General features: G+C 41.1%; 2 protein-coding genes and 1 long non-coding RNA gene across 7 annotated transcripts in view; 2 read left to right on the forward strand and 1 right to left on the reverse strand.

Moving 5' to 3' along the window:
- KLHL3 (kelch like family member 3) overlaps positions 1-20,827 on the forward strand; it is a 115,101-nt gene that overhangs the window by 35,881 nt on the left and 58,393 nt on the right. The gene's annotated exons all lie outside the window — the stretch shown is intronic.
- The window catches only part of LOC116232197 (uncharacterized), a 36,819-nt gene that overhangs the window by 13,540 nt on the left and 2,452 nt on the right, over positions 1-20,827 (forward strand). For 2 of the 3 annotated variants that reach the window (XR_016471291.1, XR_016471293.1), the window contains one exon: positions 1,717-6,556. The exons of the other annotated variant lie outside the window; for it this stretch is intronic. This is a non-coding gene — a long non-coding RNA (uncharacterized LOC116232197). Of the gene's footprint in view, positions 1-1,716; positions 6,557-20,827 lie in introns of those variants that run through there. 3 annotated transcript variants of the gene reach the window in all.
- On the reverse strand, positions 11,161-20,038 carry LOC116232195 (neuropeptide Y receptor type 6-like). 2 transcript variants are annotated; one of them, XM_090150743.1, is made up of 5 exons: positions 18,258-20,038; positions 15,987-17,602; positions 15,207-15,299; positions 15,072-15,104; positions 11,161-14,187 (listed from the first exon to the last, which is right to left on the reverse strand). In XM_090150743.1, exon 5 carries the CDS (start codon positions 13,984-13,986, stop codon positions 12,862-12,864), a length of 1,125 nt encoding a protein of 374 aa, XP_090006869.1. In that variant the 5' UTR covers positions 13,987-14,187; positions 15,072-15,104; positions 15,207-15,299; positions 15,987-17,602; positions 18,258-20,038; the 3' UTR covers positions 11,161-12,861. The 2 variants fall into 2 exon arrangements, with proteins under 2 accessions (XP_090006869.1, XP_090006868.1); XM_090150742.1 differs by having other exon boundaries at positions 15,987-20,038.

Here is a 20,827-nt window from a genome sequence, read left to right on the forward strand (position 1 = left end):
CAGAACTGCAAAATACGTTTTTTAAGTCTATGTACTTTGGTGATATAGCCAACAGCATTTGAGGCTGTATTGGCTGTCAGCTGTCCCTCTCTGATCCTTTTTTGCCTAAGGAAGGTAGTTGCTGGATGAAAATGCATAGGTTTCGAGTTGTGAAATTCATGTCTGCACCACTAATCACTTGAAAAATCTATCTCCGGAGCTTCATTTGTTAGGAGCAGCTGATTAGCTGCCCTCTGTACTTTCTCCCTTTTAATAAAACCCCAAGTTGAACAACAGAAGGGCTATAATTAAGGAGCACTTACTTTCCTTTCCCCGTGACATTCTGGTAAATGCTGCCTGGCAGGAGCAGGGCAGAAATGCCTTTGCGCTGCTTGTAAAGCCTGAGCTGCACCTGGCAGGGGGGGCAGATGCTTCGCCCCTCTCTGCACTAGCACAGGCAAACACTCTGATTGCTGCTCTGCAGTCAGAGCAGTGTGGCTGCCCTGTGGCTTCTGCAGCATGCCCTGTTCCTGCTGAGCTGTCCTGGCAGGATGATCATCTTTTGTCTGCTAGCAAACTGCATCATGAAGGTGACAGTCATGGCAGAGCCATGACAGATAAACCAGGGCTCCAGGTTTGTCTGCATCTTCCTGCATGACCCCACATTAATCATAGATGATGGTGATGAAGGTGACCTAAGGATCTTTCACTAACTTTTGCTATCCTCCTACCTAGCAGAAGATAATCCAGAGGTCAGCATTTTGTGCTTTGGAGTTTTACCCTGGAGAGTTTTGGCTTGACTGAGAAATGATAACTCTAAAGGCCATGGAAATGGATTTATTAAAATCCTAAAGATTCATCCTTCTCTGTAGTTCCTTCCCTGCTCAAAAGTATCAAACACAATTTGGTGAGCCAGGCCATAGGTAAAAGGTTGTTCAGTGAACAAAGTTGAAGGCTTTGTTTTTTTCCTGTCTGCTCCTTTTGCTTTCTAAATGACCACATATCAGCCATCTGACTTAGAAAACATTTTTAGTATGAAAAATTAATTAGTTACAATCTAAGCATGATATGACCTTGATTTTTCTCCAATGCCAAGAATAGTTTGTACGCAGGAGCTACTGGGAAATATATCAATAAAGTATTCACTCCTCTTACAGTTTGTGTGGAGTTGATCCTTTTTTTTTTCTCCCCCCAAAGCACACAGTACTGCTGAGCTGGAAGTGTGCTCTGTGCAGGCAGTGCCTGCATTGCCCAACCGGCCCAGCCCAGTGTGTGCTTCAGGTGTCAGCCGTACAGCCTGCTGCCCTGGCCAAACAACAGAGGCTAATGGAGGGAGATTGGGGGGTAATAGTTTTACAATGTGGACAAATAATTATTAAGGACTGAAGTAATTCCATGAAGCCCTGAACTTGTGACTGAGCTGAAACTTTAACCCTGGTCTCTGGAGATAAAGACAAAAGTCAATACAATTAAAGAGAGAGATGTGGAAGGAGTTTGGGTCATTTTTTCTTCCTTCTTTTTGAAACTGAGAAAAGAATGGAGGTGATTTTTTTAATAAATCAAAAAAATTTTGCAACGTTCCAAGTGCAAAATACTTCCTTTGAAAATCTGCATATTGCAGTGATTTCCCTAAGAAGAATCAAGACTTTTGAACTATGTTTTGCTGTGCTTCTAAATTAGGACAATTTTGAGACTAATGCATTTCTGTTGTTCTTCCTTTGTTGTTGCTGTTTCCAGATGATCTGAAGGTGTTTAACTGTACTCGGAAGCAGACTGTGTAATGAAGCACAACAAAGCGATTCAGTGCAGCCCTGCTCTACAGTATCAGATCAATTGGCCATCTGGCTTGGGAAAGTGGAATCGTTTGGATTACTAAAGTGTGCAGGTCCCTCTGGGAGCTGCAGTGGCCACTGAATGTCTCTGGAGTGCTGTGCTTTACTCACATGTCCTTCACAGAGGATTGCTGACAAGCCTTGACACAAGACAGACACAAATCAATAGCTTGTTAAATGTTAGTGAGATGGAATTTCAGGGAGCCTTCATGTTAATGTCATTTGGCACTTAACGTGGAATGAACAGCAGAGAAGGCAAAGCAGGCTTGAATTTGGCTCCAAGAGTGATACGAAGGCGATCCTGGCATCTCTGTAACTGTCTGAGGTTGGTTGTTTCCCCACTGTGCTCAGTGCTGGGGTATTGCTGCTCCTGGGACTAATTCCTTCCCAATGTCTGACAAATCATAAATTCTTGAGCCCTCACCGTGCCAGAAGCATGGGCTATCAAAAAACTGAAGTTCTTCATAATGTGCTCGTGAATGGTTGAGTGCCTTCTGTGCTGGTTGGTTTTGATCTATCCAGCCTATGAGCTCCAGCTGATCTACTGAGATCAGAGACTTGGGGTGGGAATGCAGCACGTTTTTCAGTCTAGTTTCAAGCTGCTCCTTATTGAGTGTAGCTCTTGGTTGTTGTCAAAGCTCCATGCTGACACCGATGGTTCTCCTGTGTCTCAAAGGTGCTCTCTGGAAAGTGAGTGGCTGTGCATGAAGAGTAAACCTGTTGTCTTCTGGAGTCATTGGATTTGTTGTGCAGGTACAGATGGGTTTACAGTACGTGTGTGGCAAGTCTGAGGCTTCCCAGAAGAGATCTGTGCATTACCAGTGATGAATGCAGATATATCAGCAAAATCTCTGACTGTACCCAGACAAAAGCCCCAGGGAAGCAGAGGATGGGCCTGGTGAAACCTCAGCTGTTTGGTAGCCTGCTACTTTCACTGGTAAAATCATATGGCTTTCTTAATGGAGCCAAAATTTATCCCTTGATTTCCCTTGCTTTGTAGTTGTTATTTTTTTTAATTAAAAAATGACCCAAGTGAATGGAAATGACTTGTTTGACCTAGAGGCTACAGCTGCTGAAAGTCCCCAATTCTCCCCCGCCCTCCTTTGCTTCCCCAATCAAAACTTTCATTTGCATTGTCCTGATTAGTAAACCTAAATTATGAGTTGTTAAATCCTGGTTCTGAGCCATTGCATCATGTTTATGTTCTTGCTAAATACTGTGAGAAGCTTCGTCTTTGCTCTTTCCCAGTAAGGGAGTGGTGGGGAGGAGGAAGCAGAGGGAAACTGAGGGTCCAGGTAGAGCCAGTGGGGTTCTGAAGGCTGACTGTGCTGCTCCAGCTAGAAATGGGCAAAGAGATTTGAGATGGGATTAATCTGTTTCCTGAGTGTATTTAGGGATGTCAGGCTGGGTAAAACTGGGTAAGATTTTTTCTGTTCGTAATAGCCCCAGATGATGACACATTTCCTGTCTTTGATCCTACAAGCCAGTGCTTTCTGGTGTATTTACTGCACTGGTGAGTGCAACTTAGGCGAGATTTCTGTCTTACCTACAGCAGTGGAGATTTGAGGCAATTTGTTGCTATACAAAGGAGATGGTCTCTGCATCTCTATCGTTGTTCCTGTGAATATTTAAGCCTTTCAAGGTTTTTTGACCAGGACTAGAAATCATTTGTTTTTGCTGAGAAGTTAAAACCAGGTAGTAGATTATGCTAAATGCTGAACAATAAAGAGAATGGTTTTTATATAGCCCTAACCATCTGCTTTGAAATGTGTAATCAACCTACCAGAAATCCTCAGAAGTCTATGAAATTCAGCAATTTATGTAGAAGTTAATGTGTTCAGGTAAGCTGATGTTTTATTTGTAGTGCTCATGCAGCTTGGCGCTGGTATGTGGGTGATAGGATATGGAGGAGTTGCCAGCAGTGGGTTTTTTGCCAGCTTTGCTGGCTGTCCAGTCTGTGAGCCATACCTTTGGGCAGGGAGGAGGTACATTACGCTGATGGAGAAGGTCAGGGAGAGGACTTGATGTGACCAACTATAAGAGAAAAGGTAGATAAGCAATAAATGCTGCAGCTGTGGAGCAGTGCCTGGAGGCAATATGGAAACTGCCATAAATATCAGCCAGGGACTGCTGGGAGGGCTGTGGGGAATCATGCCTGGGGGCCACTTTCTTTGAGCTCCCGTTCCACGTGAGGCTCATTTGAAGCCATCTGTAGCTTAGGAGCAGCACAGGCACAGCAGTGCAGGTTTCCAGTAAGCAGATACCAGCTGTCCTGGGGCTCAGCCTGCGGGGCAGTGGTGTCCAGATGTGTTACCAGGACAGGGCTCTGATGTGTCCTTGACATTTCCATGCTCAAGAATTGAGCCTGCTCACCCAGATGGCAGGTGTGTGGAAACGTCTGCGCTGCCCTTATGCCAGCTCTGTTTACTCGAGTATTGTCATGTTGGCCCTGTGATGCTGCCTGCAGGACCTGCCCCTGCCTGGTGGCCCTTGTGTGGGGACATGATGTGCTGACACTCTGCAGAGATGCTCGTTCTTCTCTTCCTCTCCAGCCCATCTCAGTGGTGAGCAGTTGTGGTGCAGAGCAGCTGATGAAGCAGGCAGGGGCTCAATGTGTCTAGGCAAATGTATGAGGTCAAAAGCAAATTTTGTATCTGTTGTCACCAGACAGACCTAATGAGAGTGTATGTATATCAATACCCGTGAGTTTCCTACCAGCTGCATCAATTGAGTCGTAGTGGATTTGGAGGCCAGTGCTACAGTGCATGGTAAAGGTATACGAAAAAAAGACCAGAAGAGCTTGCTTGGGTGATGAGAATCCAGAGGTTCTGAAATTTACTGGCATCTATGTTTTATATTTAATAATGTCAGGAGAATGGTTGTCAAATCTGATCTTAAGGAATATGTGTCAACCTTTTATACTGACTTTGTTTTACCTTTAAAGCAATCAAGCTGCTCCTCGAGGCAGGTATTACTTGTATGCCACCTTTAGCACAATCAGATTAGCACCATGTTTACTCTAAAAGCCAAAGCCTGGATGAACACTCAGCACTGAAATGAGATCACATGCACGGCACGTGCAGCCTGACCCTGCTCCCTCACCCCATCTTGGGGAGGAGTGTGCTCCCCATATGGTGCTCCTGCTATGCCTACGCTATTTCTGGCTTCAAACACTGGAATTGGAATGGACAGATTTAAAAATAAGGCTTTGATCCTGCCAAGATGTCTGCTGCCCACACTGTGGATCTCTTCTGCTGGTAGTCCAGCCGGCGCTGTGCCGTGCACCCTTCAGGCAATCCCTGCCAGTCCCTCCTAGTGCAGGTCCCACACTGGGCTCTTTTTCTTTCCCCTGTTCCACAGACCTATTTCTAATCGTGTTGCTTTTTCTCCTCCTCTTCTGGCAAGCCCGTGTGCCTGGATCTGCATATGCTTTGAATCTGATGCTACTTATCCAGCTGGGAAGAAAGCACATCTATAGTCTGGGCAGTGAAGTAGGTCTTCTCTTCTTGAAGTGCCGCCTAGAGCCTGGGCATGGAAGCTGGGGTCTGATCTTCTTCCTTGTCTCTGTAAGTTTGGTTTGTTCCAGCCCTGGCACCTGCAGCTCTCTGTTCTCCTTATGCTTTTGGCACTTCAGTCACTTTGATGGAAGTGCCTTTAGACATTTTCTTGGGTATCAGTGCCAGCTGCAGGATATAGGCACAGGAGTTCTCCCAGTTTCCAGCAGTAGCAGTTGATATTTTTCCCAGACTCCTCAGTAACTAAGTGCAGATCAAAAATGTGATAAAAGAAACTAAACAAATGGAAAATTATTCCTTTCCTCTGAATGTTACAGAAAGGGATTGCAGCTCTTTAGCTTTTTTCTTTTGAAGTTTTAATTAGGTAAATTTATGATTACGCGCTGAGCACAGAGGGTTAGGATGGATGATCTCGAGAGGTCCCTTCCCATTCTCAAGGATTCTGTGATCCCACGTGTTTTTAAAGCCTTCTTAAATGAGTGGTTGGTATTTTTTCAGCTTTTCCACAAGTACAAGCAGCTATGATTTCTTAGCATTAGAGGTACTAATTCTTCATTATATTGATTGCTCACAATTTTTCTCTGTTCACAACCTCTTTTGTTCCTAACTTGCTGTTGCTGTTTTCCAGTGCTTTTTGTACAGCTGCTGCAGATCCCCTCTGTGCAAAAATGTACAGAAAGTGTTTTTTTCTTTTTTGTTTGTTTGTGTCCTTCTTTGTTTTAAACACCAGCCCCACTGAGCCTCCTGTCAGAACCTGAGCACCCCTAGAACCTTAGCAGATTGTGTATTTTCATTTTGGAATGAGGTGAGGAGCCAAATCTGCATGAGAAAAAAGGTAATCAACTCTGTAAATGAATTAGTCAGAAAAGTAAATGATAGTAACAACAACAACAGAAAAGACTTTTCCCTTTGAAATATTTGATTGTTCCTCTATGTCAGTGGAAAAAAGGCTTGAAGTTCAGCAGGGTGCTCAGGCTTACGTGATTATTGGTGTTTTCTTGTATAAAGCCCTCAGTATCTCCATGCTTGGTCTGTTTGCATGATTGGAATAGGAAAGAAAGAATCTTTTTGTTATCGTTCATCAAAGGCTTCCAGTGCTGCTTTTTTTTTTTTCTACTTTTAATTTAGTGTCAGAGCCTGGGTTTCCTGGAACATCAAGCAATAATTATCTCCCCATGTTTGATGACCTTTCAGTCAACTCAGATTTTCCTTTTGGTTTCAGTACTAATTCCATGGCCATTTTTTTTAGGAATCTCAGCGTGGCTTTTCATTAGAAGCTGCCAGCCCTGCATCCCCACTCAGCCCCAGGACTTCAGATACTTCAGCTGTAGCACAGACAGACAATTAAATGTAATATCTCATGGTTTTGAATGCACACCTAAACATGGGCAAAGTTTTAAGTGGTGTTTTACCTAAAAAAGAGCACTGGAAAATATGGTTAAAACCTCATATGCCTCATTTTTGGGGGCATTCTGCCTTACAAACGTGAGGTTTGATTCCAGTTGGCAGGAACTTCTGAAATGCTCCAAGGTTGCTGGAGAATGCAGCCTTAGAATAATGTTTATGGTCACTAAGCCAGATGCCAGCATTGAGAGCTGCTGGGGTGTGACATCCTGCCATTCCTCCCTGCCTGACTCTGCAGTGAGCGCCGTACTTCTGACACAGAGCTGGGGATGTGTGGTGCCTGTGGGACACCCTGATGAGAGCCAGTTTGGGGAGAAAGCCTGGGCTATGGTTTTGGGGGTATTTGGTGGTAGTTTAAATGAGTCCCAAGGAGAAGGAGTGCAAGTCTGGTTGCCAGCCAGCACAGGAGTGGAATCCAGGTTCACGCTGGAATCCATTCAAGGAGCAGTGGGAAGGGGGTGAGGGCTGCAAGGTGCTGTTAAATTCCTGCAGAATCCCTTAAAAGGGAAGAGGATGGCAGCTAAGTAAGTTTTTGAGGAGAATTTCAGAAGAATGGGAGAGACTGTTGTAGTTGGTTCCGGAGAGATGAAAGACAGTAGGACGACTGCTCTGGAATTTCCTTTCTTGTTTTGATCCACAGCAAACTTCTTGAATTTTATTCTTGTCTAGACTTACTTCTCACATGTAATAAAACAGTGGTTGCATTTATATATCAAACCAAAACACAACAACCTCAAAAACCTCACACTCCAGCACAACAATCTAACATGGTTTAAATGGATTCCATTGGTAACCACTTGAGAAACTATAGCAGCATGATCACAAAAACAGTCATGGTGAGGTGTTTTTGTTTTGTTTGGTTTTTTTTTTACAAATTATGATGATGTTCTGAGAATGTTCCAGGCAGAATTTAAATAAGGGGATCATCTGATAACACTATACCATACAAACCATTTTATTCCCCAGGTAGTCATTTTGTTGCCTGACAGTGGGTAGGTCTGTAGGCCTGGACTGATGAGTAGGGAGAGAGATCTGTAGGTGCTGGGGCAATGTAAGTAGCCCTGCAGATGTCTCTGGTCTGAAACGAGATGGCAAATTTGGGTAAGCATTTTCTATGGGGGGATCCCAAACTTTGTCAGCTTTTTTTGACTGTAGTATCCATTCTTGGTTGGAAGAACAAATTCATGTTTCTTCTGACTGTTACAGCCAAAGCATCTAAATGAAGTTGCAAGTTTTCCTCACTAGGTGTGAGGGTGAAATGAATTCTGCACAGAGAACAGTTCCACAAAGGTGCCACTTCCATCACATTATGTAAATAGCCTGTGACTAATAGGGAAGCCTATGAAATGAAATAAAAGACATCAGTCAGTGCATTTGCATGGTAACCAAGTTGTATGCCAAAGGAGCCTTGTTTAAAAACGAGCAAATGTAGACAAGATAATTCTAAGGTTGTCACTGTGGAGCATTTTTAAGTGGCTTATTAGCATGGAAGTGAAAGGACAGTGTCATTCTACATCTGTGGAGTTTATGAGGTTCCACTGATTACATCTGCAACCTGTCTGACCTTTTGTTGTGAAGTTACTCAGAGCTTCATTTTAGATTAGCTCTACTATGAAAACATTACTGTAAATACTGTTTTAAAATATTTCATTGGCAGCAGGCTGGGTTCACATCTGAGTTTGGAAGCAAGTGTCCTTCCATTCTGCAGGATGTGCTGTGTTGTGGTTAATGTCTCTCTGATGCTGATTTTGTCTGTAATTCCATATGTTCTATGAAATTTTAAGGACCTGAACCTAATAAGGCCAGGCTGGTGGGGCCATGGGCAGCCTGAGCTGGTGGGTGGCATCCAGCCCCCACAGCAGGGGGTTGGAACTGGGTGGTCTGTAAGATCCCTTCCAACCCAAGCCATTTTGTGATTCTAATAAGAAGTATTTCACAGAAAATGGAAGTAATATTGAGTCTTGCTGATAACTGCAGCTATTTCTGCTTGCCCTTTCTCCAACAGAGAAAGGGGTTTTTATCACTTGTGGAAATAAATAGTGATAATGCAGGAAAATGTGGTGTGAAGATTTTGGCTTAAACAAGAAAAGCCAAAAGACTTTTTCCCTGTTTAGATTTCAGGGAGTTAAAACACAATAGTAGAAGCTCCTTTCATAGCAAATATGTACGAATTGGGCTGCAGTGTAGCACTCGGAAAAGCTCTTGCACTGTTTGTTCTGCTGATAATGTTTTCTGAGCTACTGAAAGGAAACTTCCACTCTGACAAACTGGAAATCCTTGCAGAACATCTAGAATTCCAAACACACTGGTGATATCTGAGTACAAATCGTGAGTTGCCACAGTAAAAAGGTGCTCTGCCCTTGAGTCATGAATTCCCTTGAAACCTCCCTGGTTTATGATCCTATCCATCTTCACCAAAAGGGATGGCAGTGCCGTGAGCCCTGAGAATGCTCTTTAGCTGTTTGCATTTTAGTTTTAGTTAAGCGTTCATAATGCTGAGGGTTTACAGTATTTTAAATTCTTTTTCCCCTAGAAAAAGCAAATATCTCACTTGTCACTGTTTTCTGTTCAGCTAATAAGTGAACATATGAAATGCTAAAGCAGTTTCCAGAGCTGTTTGCATAAGAACTGTCCTACTAATATTATAAACAATAATATCCAGCAGCTGGGCAATGTGACAGTATTTTACAGGTGATGGTTGTCAGTAGACAGGAGGAATCAGAATATTTAACTAATGCACAGCAGTGGCACTGCTTTTGTACACATACATAATTACAATCAATGATCAACCAAGTTGATTCTGCAGAATCATTCTCACAATAAATGCTGTTTTCCAAGTATCTAACTTTAGTTACGTGTGTTTACAGTTAAACCAATGAACCATAAAGTACAAAGATATGTAAGGATATATTAATTTACATGGTTCTTTATAAGTATATTGATATGGTCTGTGACCGAACCAACCCAAGCATGTCCTGATGCAATTTTTCATTATTTAATCCCACCTTGCTGCCAAGAATTTCTTTGTACATTTGGATGGTGTTTGTGAGTTCAGGTAGCTGAACTAGCTACCTCCCTGGGTGCGATTCCGTGTGTCTGCTCCCTGTGTGACATGAGGTTACATCAAATAACAGCGTTCTGGTAAGCAAAGCTGTTATCTGATTACTGTTATCTGATTCTATTCCTATTAAAGTCAGTTCCCTCCTACTGATTTGTCTGGAAACTAGATATCAGGCTGCATATAAAGTCAGCGGATGTAGTGAGAGAAGGTTCAGCGCTGAGGGTGATGCCCTCAGGGTGGTGATGGTGCTCTGTTCTGTTAGCAGTGATTTTTGTAAGCACAGCATTAAGAGATACTTGATAACTGAAAGCTCAGAACTGAAATGGAGTATCAGCACTTGAATCAAATCAAAGTGTAAGGAAGAACAAGAAAGAAATCAAGGCACAAGTGTTATTATTCGCATTGGTCTGAAGCAGTCTCACTGCTCAGAGAGCTTCCACCTGGTAATGAAGAACCTCTTATTCTGAGAATCGGAGTGAAAAAATGGATTGCTTAACCCTGATCAAGATGACAGGAATAGACAGCTGATGTCACAAAAAGCAATAGCAACCTTTTTTTTCTTTAACTGTTTAATGTCAGAAATATGACCTGCCTAAGCACTTACAGAGGGGCAGTCAGGGGAGCATCCATCAGTCCTGGCCTTCTCAGGGTCACAGGAGTACCTGCTGGCCCTCTGAACATTTAATTTAGACTAGTGTTCATTCCATGGCTGTATTTAAACCACTGAAAACACCTGTACTGTGAAACTAAGCACACTTGGGCATGGCTATGAGATAGTAATACTGGTATGGGAGACGCTTGGTCCAAAGTCGCAATTGGGAATCTGAGCTGGGCCTCATGCAAACCATAAATACTATCTGAGATGTGTGCCACAGTGAGAAGAGAGAGCATTCTTAACTCTTGTGTTGAATACTCAAGAAGTGGAGCATATTGTAAATGTCATGTGCTTGTGAATCGCTTCAGTCAGCAGCCCTGACCTGTTATTGGTATGCTCAGCTCTGAAAAAGACCATGGTAGAGACGTGTTCCAGCCTCAGAGAAGGTAACCCAGCCTGTAGTATCTGTGCTGCTGTAACTTGTTACAGACCTTTGTCTTGTGAATGACCTGAAATGATGAGATGGCATTCTGCATGGGCACTGGAACCTCCACAAAAAGTGAAATTCCCGAATCAGATTTGCTCTCAGTTAAGCAGGTGAAATGGAGCTAATTAATCATTTCATTGCCTTGGAGTCCTACCCAGCAGAGAACAGATTCTACATCCTCAGTCTACATCCCACTGCAAATAGACACCACCCCCCTCTGTTTCTGCACGGAGTGTCTCAATGTCTGGGTTATTGCTTTCTGCATGGTTCAATGCTGGTTGTGCTGGGCAAGCAGATGGTGTGTATCAGCAGTGAAAGGAGCCCAGTGATTGAGCTGACTGAAGGTTGGAATTAATGGGAACCATTAATAGTTAGATACTCTCAACAGCTGATTATTAGCCCCTACTAGGCATTTAGCTCTCTCCTGATTTTCCTTCTGTAATGCAGAAAGCAGATGTTTGAGCTGTAGCTGTTTATGTGCTCTGCTTCACGTGCATTATATTTGATCTAATTAGAAGAAAAGTGCTAGATTATGCCAAAACTAATTCATACCTGTCACCCATATACTTGATTTCCATGCCAATAGTTTGTTACTCTTGCAGCTATCACTGCTCTTATGACTTCAATGGGATCAGGCCCTGGTAGGTTTCAGTGAGATCTTGCTCAGTGGGAACCAGGAAGCAGTTGTCAACTAAGTATTTTTCTTATAGCTTGGACAAGAGAAAGGAAGTTGACTTCTAGGACAGTGGGTTGTTGTACTAAAGTGTATCATTTAAACAACTGAATTTTAGCTGATTTTTATGTTGGCACTATTGCATGGGTGAGGAATAGGTTTCATTGATTTTTATGACCACTCTGGAAAGTGAGTTTTATTATGTTTTAATTTGAGAGAAGCTGCATTCAATACTACATCTTCAGGCTTCCATACATTGCAGAACAGAAGAAGCTTCCAACCCTTCCAACTGTAAGGATTCTATAAGCTCTTTCCAAACATAGTCAAACAGAAACAACTGCAAATGCCTCAGGTGTGACCTCTTGCTATTGCAGAGATATGGGAAAGATATTTTGGAAATTAAAGCAGAAAGCTATTTTTCTATTAAAAGAGAAACCCATAATCTGGATTAAAAACCAATTTACTTTGAATTCATAGCATGTCTGTTTCATAATGGAGATTCTAGAAGGTCAGTTGTAGAGGCCAGCAATGATGGTAACAGAGAAAGCAATGATCTGTACTGGTGGTTTTGAGGAGAATGCAATGCTTTTAGGAGAAACGCTAAATACATATTTTGTCTTGATCAGCGGAGGTCTGATGCAAATTTTCAGCACAGCAAATGGGGCTTGGTTTAGTGCTCATTTAAAATAAAGGGAAAAAAAAAAAAGAAATTTCAACTCTAACGTTTTCTCATGTTAAAGTACAGTTTGTAGGATGAACCGGTATTAAAGGAAAGCAAACTCTGTGCTGGGGCTGAAAGGAAGGTACTACTGAAGGCTCAGGGTAACTTGAGGGGCCTTCCTCACAGTATAAACTACTTATAAATTGTTGTGCAAAGTAACAATGTACTGGAGATGGGAATGGTGCAGGGCTGGAAAATTAAAAAGACAAAAATCAGTTTGTAAAAAGACTGAAGTTGAGGAGATCTCAGTACTCATGGCTTACTTGGGCAAAGCCAGGTGTGTAGGAAGGACAGCTGCATCAATGGAAATACTTCTACAGTGACCTGGAAATTGTGGATTAAAAAATAAGATGTTAATACTGTTGATATTCATTGTTATTGTTCTTTAAGTCTCTTGGAAATGGTTTATTGGCATTAATACCATCATAAAGCACTTGTTAGCAGTACGCCTTTGGGAACATGATTCTGTTTGTGCTGAATTAAATAGTACAGACCACTTCTAACTTCAGTTAGATGAGGAGGTACCAGGATGAAGAGCTACAGAAGGTCATCTGCAGCAAGATACAAAATGTTAGAAGATGCTTCTGGGTTATTTTAGGCATTCTCAGGAGGGTGATTATTTGATTTCAGAGATCCCTTAGATACATCAGTTTGCAGATTTGAAAGGGCAATGTTTTCATACTCCTCTTGTGATGCTGAACATCTGCAGTGATAAACCAGCCCTATCAAATCCTTCTGAAAATTCTTGTTGAGAAATCCATAAAAGATGGGATTGATACATGTTGAGGTCATGGCCACAAGGTGGCACAGTGTAAATGCTAGGTTATGATTACAGCTCATCAGTGCCTCGTGGTTCCAGTCAAAAACAACATTGAATATATTGAGGGGCAACCAGCAAGCTGCAAAGGTCGCAACAATTGATATCAACATCAGATTAATCCTTTTGTTTTCACTCAACCTGCTCTCATTCTCTCTCATCCTATCTATTTTACTGTGTCTCCGCCGGAGGCATACAAATATCTTGAGATAGCAGATAAGAATAAACCCCAGTGGGAAGCAGTACTGGAGAAGCAGCAGACTGGTGGTGAAAATCAGACGTTCTGTAATGGAAGGCCAGGCCTCGATGCACACCACTTTGTTCTTGTAGAAATCGCTGTGGAAGGACAGGTGCTTGAAGGGTTCATCAGTTAATTGGTGAAATATTAAAAAAGGAATGGATATCATGAGTGAAAAAACCCAAATGAAAATAATTCCCCAGTAAGCATGTGAGGTATTAGGCTTCCAGCCACGAGGATTTACAATTAACTGGTATCTCTCAATAGCAATCAGTACAAGTGAGAAAATGGAGACTGTGACAGATATACTTTGTATGAAAGAGCTTATTTTACACATAGCTTCCCCAAATATCCAGTAATCCATTAAAGTGTATGCAGCTGTGACAGGAATACACATGATACAAATCAATACATCTGATAAGGAGAGGTTGGCAATCAGAATGTTTGTAACATTTTGAGCTTCTTTCTGTTTCTTTATTATAACAATCAGGCAAAGGTTTCCAAAAAGCCCCACCATTGTAACTAATATGTAGGCTGTAATAAGCAAGAATACTGCAGGGAAGGAAGGTTGGCATGTATCAAAGTTCAAAAACTGAGAATAGCTGCTGTTTGGGATAGTTTGATTAGGGAAAATCTCTGAAGGATGCTGAATGGCTTTATCCATTGTGAAGCATTTCCCAGACTACCTAGCTAGGAAGGTTTTGCATCTGTGAATATGTCCATCCCCTTAGTACTTAGAAGATGTTTTTCTTGGAGCTTCGCAAGGTGGCAATTAAATCTTTAAATACAAAGATTAAATCTTTGTATTTGGTGTCCTTGAAGTTTAAAGCAAGTCTGATGTAATTACTTACTGCACTGATGAGTTCTGAAAAGAAAAGCAAATGGTGTCGTATTAGTGGCTTTGTACAGAAAGGTGGGTGGAGGCTGATCCTCCTTTTATAAGGCTCTGTACTGACTGTTAGAGAGCTATGACTGTGATGTTTGAGAAATAACACTGACAGCTCTGTTTAACACTGCATGAACGTTTTCATACAAATCCTGTTCTACTAACAGTAGATAAATGTTGCTTTTCAAAATTAAACATTTTAAGATCTATCTCAGCCAAAGATTTAGCAAGGTTTGAGAATTCCAGTGAGAGCAGTCTGTTGCTTTTTTGTTATCAGAAAAATGAAGAATTGGATCCTGCCATTGCATTGCTAGTTTAGACATCATATTTTCTCTAAAACTACAAAGCAGTGTGAACTAATTCACCAAATCCCTCTGGTTTAATCCAGAATGATGCGCCTTGAGCTTAAGTGCTATTCAACACCTTCATGAATGACATCTTTAAGGGAGTACCTTGTTTTGCTTGCGTGTTAGAGATAGTATGTCCTTTTTCCTCAATCCAATTTGAGTAAAGTGTTAACTACGCAAAAGTGTTAACTATGATCACATCTTGGTTACACAGCTGACTGTTTCCTATCTGTAGTTGCCAGAGATTGTTTTTCATTTCCCTACACTCTGTTCACTGTTGTACAAGGCTGTCAAATGATACCCCCAACATTTTCTGTGATTAAATATAACATGTACTCCAGAGATACAGAGTGGACTCTTTTTTCAGTTCTAGCAGGTGTCAGGCAAAGAATGTGATTCAATACAATTCTGCTGCTATGAAATAATAGTAATGGGAATAATTAGCTTCAGCAGGAAATCTTGGTGGGTCTGAATTTATCACTGAGTTAAAAAGTTAATCTGAAATCAAAGGCTCACCAGCTTTCTAGCCAGAAAAGGGCTGTTTCCAACCTGGAGAAATGAAAAAGGAGGATGGAAGAGTTAGTTTTGAAATTTAAAGATGGGTTGATATGTACTATGCATACAACTTTCAAAACTCAACCATTAACTCACCGTAATCCCTTCTTGAAGTAGGAATTATTGGAAAACTTGCTGGAAGAAGGTCAGTTGTCATCCCTAGTAATAAATACCATAGCTTTGTGAGCCCTGTGGAGAGAATGGAATGGAGAAGCACTGGAATGTTAGAGAATGTGCAAAAAGAGGAAGGGATGGGTGGGCATTTTATTATTACTAAAAGCAATTTTTATATGTATAAGTTTCATCAACCTTTTTACAGAAATGATTGTTGCTGCTTAATCACTATGGAATAAAAACTGTTTGGTGCCTTGTGCAAGTCCAAGAGTAAACTGGAAAATATGATTTTATAACTGTTTCATTTCCTGCAGCTACCCAAAGAATATTACACATAAAGTTATATCCAGAACTGCTTTGTTCTCATACTTCTGCTTTGTGTTCTTCAAATTAAGAATTTGAAATTGTTTGTTTAAAAAACAAACAAGCTTTTGTAGAATCTGTTATCACTATCCTTCTGATTAAAATATACCTTAATAGTATATTTTACTGTAGTCATGCAAGAATGAAAAGTGGCTGTAGATCTATGTGCCCATATGTAGTTTGATGTTCCAACTATGCCTTAATTTGTAGTAGGTCTAACATTAAACCCAGAGTCTTCTTGAATGGGGTCAGTTGGCCCTGCTTCAGCTATAGTGAAGGAATGGCATAAGAACTCAGTCAACAAGGCTTTAAGAGCCGTTAAAGTCCAGTGGCTTGGTTGGACTTTGTAGTCTCTCACTGGTGTCTGGAGCCCAGTAGATCAGGAAAAGAGCTACGTACCTAATTGGTGTGCACTGACTTGGAAAAACTCCTCTTATTGAGTTCAGGCAAAAGTGAAGGGATTCTGAAGCTAGCACAAATAGGTGATGTGCTTTGGTCATCAGGCCGTTAGGCATTACAGCAGTAACATATTTCCTTGAATGCACTGCGAACTGCTTCTCCCTAGAATAGCACTAATTGTCTGGCTGGATTTAGCATAAGAAGAATGCATGGAAGGACAAGGAGCCTGTTGCCCTGATGAGCTTTGCTGTCACTTCCAGATGTGTAAGAGTCCAGTGCCTGGCTGCTTCGTCCCAGTGGTGATGTTCCTCTTTGCACTGCCTGCAGTGTTCATCTGGCTAGCCTGAGAGCTGCTGTTTAAGAAAAGATGAGGTGTTAGCAGGGTGCTCTGGCTTTGAAAGAGATACCCTGAAAGAAAGCTCTGTTCTTTCCTGCTATTTATGTCAGCAGGAGAAACTGCAGGGACTAGGAGGTCATGAGGCTGAGCCATACTTGTAATATTTTATGTATATTTTGCTCCTCTCACTTTCTTATCCATGACTGCAAAAGAGTTTGGTAGTGAGGGTTGTGTGTCCTCTCCCAGTAATTCATTGTGGACATGGGGGTCCCCTTGGCAATGCCTGCCATTAAGGATAAATCCCCATGCTGGCCCTCTGGGCAGCTCTCTCAGTACACTAGCTTTAAGCACGCTCACCATCCACGTTGTCATTCTTCACTCAAAAAAAAGAAAAAAAAGATCAATTTCTTTTCACTATTTGCTGCATATTCTGAGTTAAAAAGTGCTCACTTTAGTGCATGTCATTCTGAAAGGCAATTTAAACAGTTCCTTGACAATGAAACACTTATACCTGTCTTGTTTAAACATTTGGAATACTCATAGAAAAATAAGTTACACCTGAACTCACTGCAGCATGTTGAACTGTATTGTAATACATACTGGTATTTTTTTAAACTGATAATATTAGCGGAATAAGAATCCTTGAACTGCAATTCCAGCTGATGTCAAACAGGATTGCAGTGTTCAGTGAGAGAACTCATGTCTGTCGCTTACTTCAACCCCTAATCCATGCATTTCAGAAAAGATTCTCTCCCGTAGACAGTGAGAGTTCACTGTAAGAACTGATAATCCACATAGCCTGATTCTTTCATTCCTCTAGATGCAGAAACATTACTAAAACATATGAAATGAAAAAATTAAAGCATAGTCTAAACTAAAAGAAGTTTTTAAAAGACTTTCTAAGTATTTTCTTACCTAAAATGCATAGTTCCACCCCCTCAAAATGGCTAGTTAATATTTTGGTTGCAAACGTCATCTGTCCATTAAATTCCAAAGTATTGTGATCTGAATGAAACTTTCCATCTAATTTTAAATATAGGATGTACAGAATACAATTATCCTTTAGGAGACATATCCTGGTAGCTTTTCACTCAGGTTCATAGATTCTCTGACTTCTTACCTGATGAAAAATTCGAGATGTATCCACTCTGTTGTTAACAAAATTTCTTTTCCCTTTTTGAGTTGATTACAAAGCCAGCAAACACATCTCCTTTGTGTATAAAAGATTCCAAAGCAGAGCCATCTGCTGCTAGAGCTGTACTTAAACTCTCTTCTCTTTCTGAAACAAAGCACAGTTTCACAATTTCCAACTGTGATCAAATCCGCCAGTCTGCAGAAAGGCTGCTGAGGAATAAAGCACGCTCTGGAATCCAAGAAGAGGCAGTGAGCAGGGAGGAGAAAGGACCAGTAGTCATGGGGATGGCTTTTCCTCACTGCATTGCTTCCCTCCGCCCAAACACCTTATCTTGCGATTTCGTTTTCAATTATCTTATTTGTTCTGCACTGCAAATGTTTTCCCTATGCTGGATTTCATACATAAACATTTGCAGATGGTTTCTTGCTTTTTTAACTGAGAGGAGATATCAATGTCCTATTAAGTGTATCATTTGCTCTGTTGCAATTAAATTCATCATGTTTTCCACTATAAAGTGCTATTTTAAATTTTACACCAGAGTTCTAATAATCTTCATGAGAAGTAAAGCACGACACATTATACCAGCGTATACTGAAAAGGGGATTTATTATTACTACACTTCTTATTACTACTGCTTTTTTTCCAATAGAAGTCCACGATCACTTTATTTTTTAATATATTAGCATTCAGCAGTTGCCTGTTAAATATTTAGAGTGGATATTTGTGGAACAGGAAATGGGCTTGTCCTTCTCAGGACGTGGTATTTGGTAGACTGCTTTTTGAACTTCTTAGTTCCTACCTGGCTCCCTTTAGCCCCCAGTCCTGGTCTCTCATACTGAACTGTCCAGTGGCTTTCCAGAATTAGGAACAACAGAGGCAGTAGAAGTGATCAGGAGTCAGCATTTATTTCTGTGGGGACAGATTCATGAATACAAGTTGAGGATTCCCTCTTAAATTAGAGAAGTGGAAACTTGCAGACGAAACATTTGAAGATGCTGGAGTCTGTCATACTGCTTCTGCTTTTTGGAGAGTGTTCTGGAAGCAGCAGGATTTGGGGATAAGCAAGATTGATATTGTGCTAAGTTCAGGTTGGAACTCAGTATCAGAAAATATTGTTAGTTGTCATACTGCTATCATTGTAGAAAAGAGAGCTGGAGGGGGCCTCTCAGGTCAGCCTGATCAATCTTCTGTTCCTAGTACTTTGTTTCTATTTGTGATGTATTTGCCTAACCTGTCTTGTGAACATCTGTGGTGACCCTAGGTTATGCGTTCCAATGCCTCATATACTGTTAGGAAGATTCACTTAAAACCCTGCCCTGAAATTTCCTTCTCTTCACTTCAGCCCATTGCTTTTTATTCCAAGAGTGCTTTTTGAATTCTGAAATTTTAGGCAAACTGCTGTGAGTGTGCAATGTGAGTATACTTTCCTAGAACATTTCTAGCTCTTGCTGATTTTGGTTATGTCAAAAACATTGCAAAATACAGCTTTTCCAAAGTGCTTTACAATTTCTGCCTCTGGTTGTGGTATAACCCAGGAAATGGATCAAGACCTAAAAATGGAATGTGTTGGACGTGTGCCAGAACAAGCCATAAAAATGCGTTATTTGTTTATAAATGAAATAAGCCAGTAAAATTAAAAGATGTCCTGATTGTATTTATAAATTTTAATCAAAGGTCAGATTGTGTATCGACATAGGCATCTGTTTCTAATACTGTATGCAGTCCTCCATCTGTAGAAGGGCTGAAGCGTTTAACATGTGATCCCATTTATTATACAGTCATGTCTGTTAGCTACCTTCTGTGGGCTGAATTTGTTGTAACCTGTTGTGAATTAGATATGATTGGACATCAGAGGCTCATGGGTGTAGCTGCTCTGGGTTGCTGATGCTTGACGTCAGAGGTGCATACACTGAGCAGAATCTACAGCTGGGTACGAAGGGCCCAAGGTGTATTGTTTTCACCCAAATGCTGTAGTGTCTATTTGCAAACAAGGTTAATGGATAAGCAGAATTGTATTTACTTTATATAAGTGGTCATGATATTTCTAAATTGCTCAATAAAAATGACGTGAAAATAGTCGTTATCAGTCGACATCAGTAGCTAACTGGAAGGCAGGATTGCAGGTAGTGAGTGTAAATTGAGTGAGTGTGTAACTTGATAACAAAGTACTGGGAATGCATTGTGGTTAAGACTGTGACTGGTAGGTAAGGACACTGTCAGGTGTAAGTTTGGTTTCTCTACCTCTGGGTTTTCAGTGCTTCAAGAATCTGGTAGGATTTTCAGTGTGATTTTAGGAGTTTTATTGGGGTTTTCAATAACAGTTTGCAAAACAAACGAACAAAAAAACCTCTAAAATAATAGAGTACTGAGTCTCATTATACTGAATGTGAGTCATTACACTGATAACCACCTATCAGAATTATTCCAATTACATAGTATTATTGGAGTAATAATTCCAATTAGAACATCTTTGCCAAGATGCTGGTTATACTGTAGCCAGAGGCATGATCTTGGGTAAATGTTCCTGTGGTAGTTTTAAACCAGTAGCATTTAACTCTTACAGGCACAGAGCACAGGGCACTGTCATCTGAAGCTGCCAGCCCATAGCTCAGCAGGGGCTCATGTATATGCAGTGTAGTCTCATCTTGGTTAGAGTGAAGGCATTGCAATTGCTATGGCATACAGACCACGAGGAGAGTGAAAGATTAGAATCCATAATAAGTATTTCTACCTTTGAGTTTGTAATAACATGCATAGTGTCAGTAACAGCCTGTTGTTGAGGAGTTCTTAGTATGAGTTTGGCTAAGAGCTGCTCCAGTGACCTGTAATAACTCTGAAAGATGTGGAATATTTCTTGCTAATAAGCATTAGTCTTTGTAGCACTGCAAAGGGGTGCAGAGAAATAAACATAACGGGAACTCTTCCTGTCTTGCGTTAGTGGCAGATGTGCCAGGTCTTGTTGCAAAGAGTAAGACAGTGTGCTATGATGGAGGAAAAACGCAGTCCTTTCATGGTTTCCTACTTCATGGAGATATCAAACCCTGAATAGCATCTCCTCAGCAAATAGGTTATGATTTGACCAAAAAAGCAATGTCTGATAATCAACCGAGAGTGCACTGTAAACTTTTCTCCAAAACTCATACAGATAAAGAAGGATTTATGTGTATCTATCAGTTCAGACACTGATCCTTAATATGAGTTGTTTTTCCTAACTGGAGCAAAATTGTCACAAAAATTCACTCACATCTATGTGGCATTTAGGTTTCACTCCCTTTTATTGCATAGTTCTAAAGAATAGCTTAGCAATATCCTTGATTGCTTGTTCCGGTCCTTACCTCTCACTTAGGTCATTCCTAGAATGAAAAGTCA

Source organism: Phasianus colchicus, chromosome 15 (genome assembly GCF_987193195.1).
Source record: "Phasianus colchicus chromosome 15, bPhaCol1.hap1.1, whole genome shotgun sequence".
Lineage (NCBI taxonomy): Eukaryota > Metazoa > Chordata > Aves > Galliformes > Phasianidae > Phasianus > Phasianus colchicus.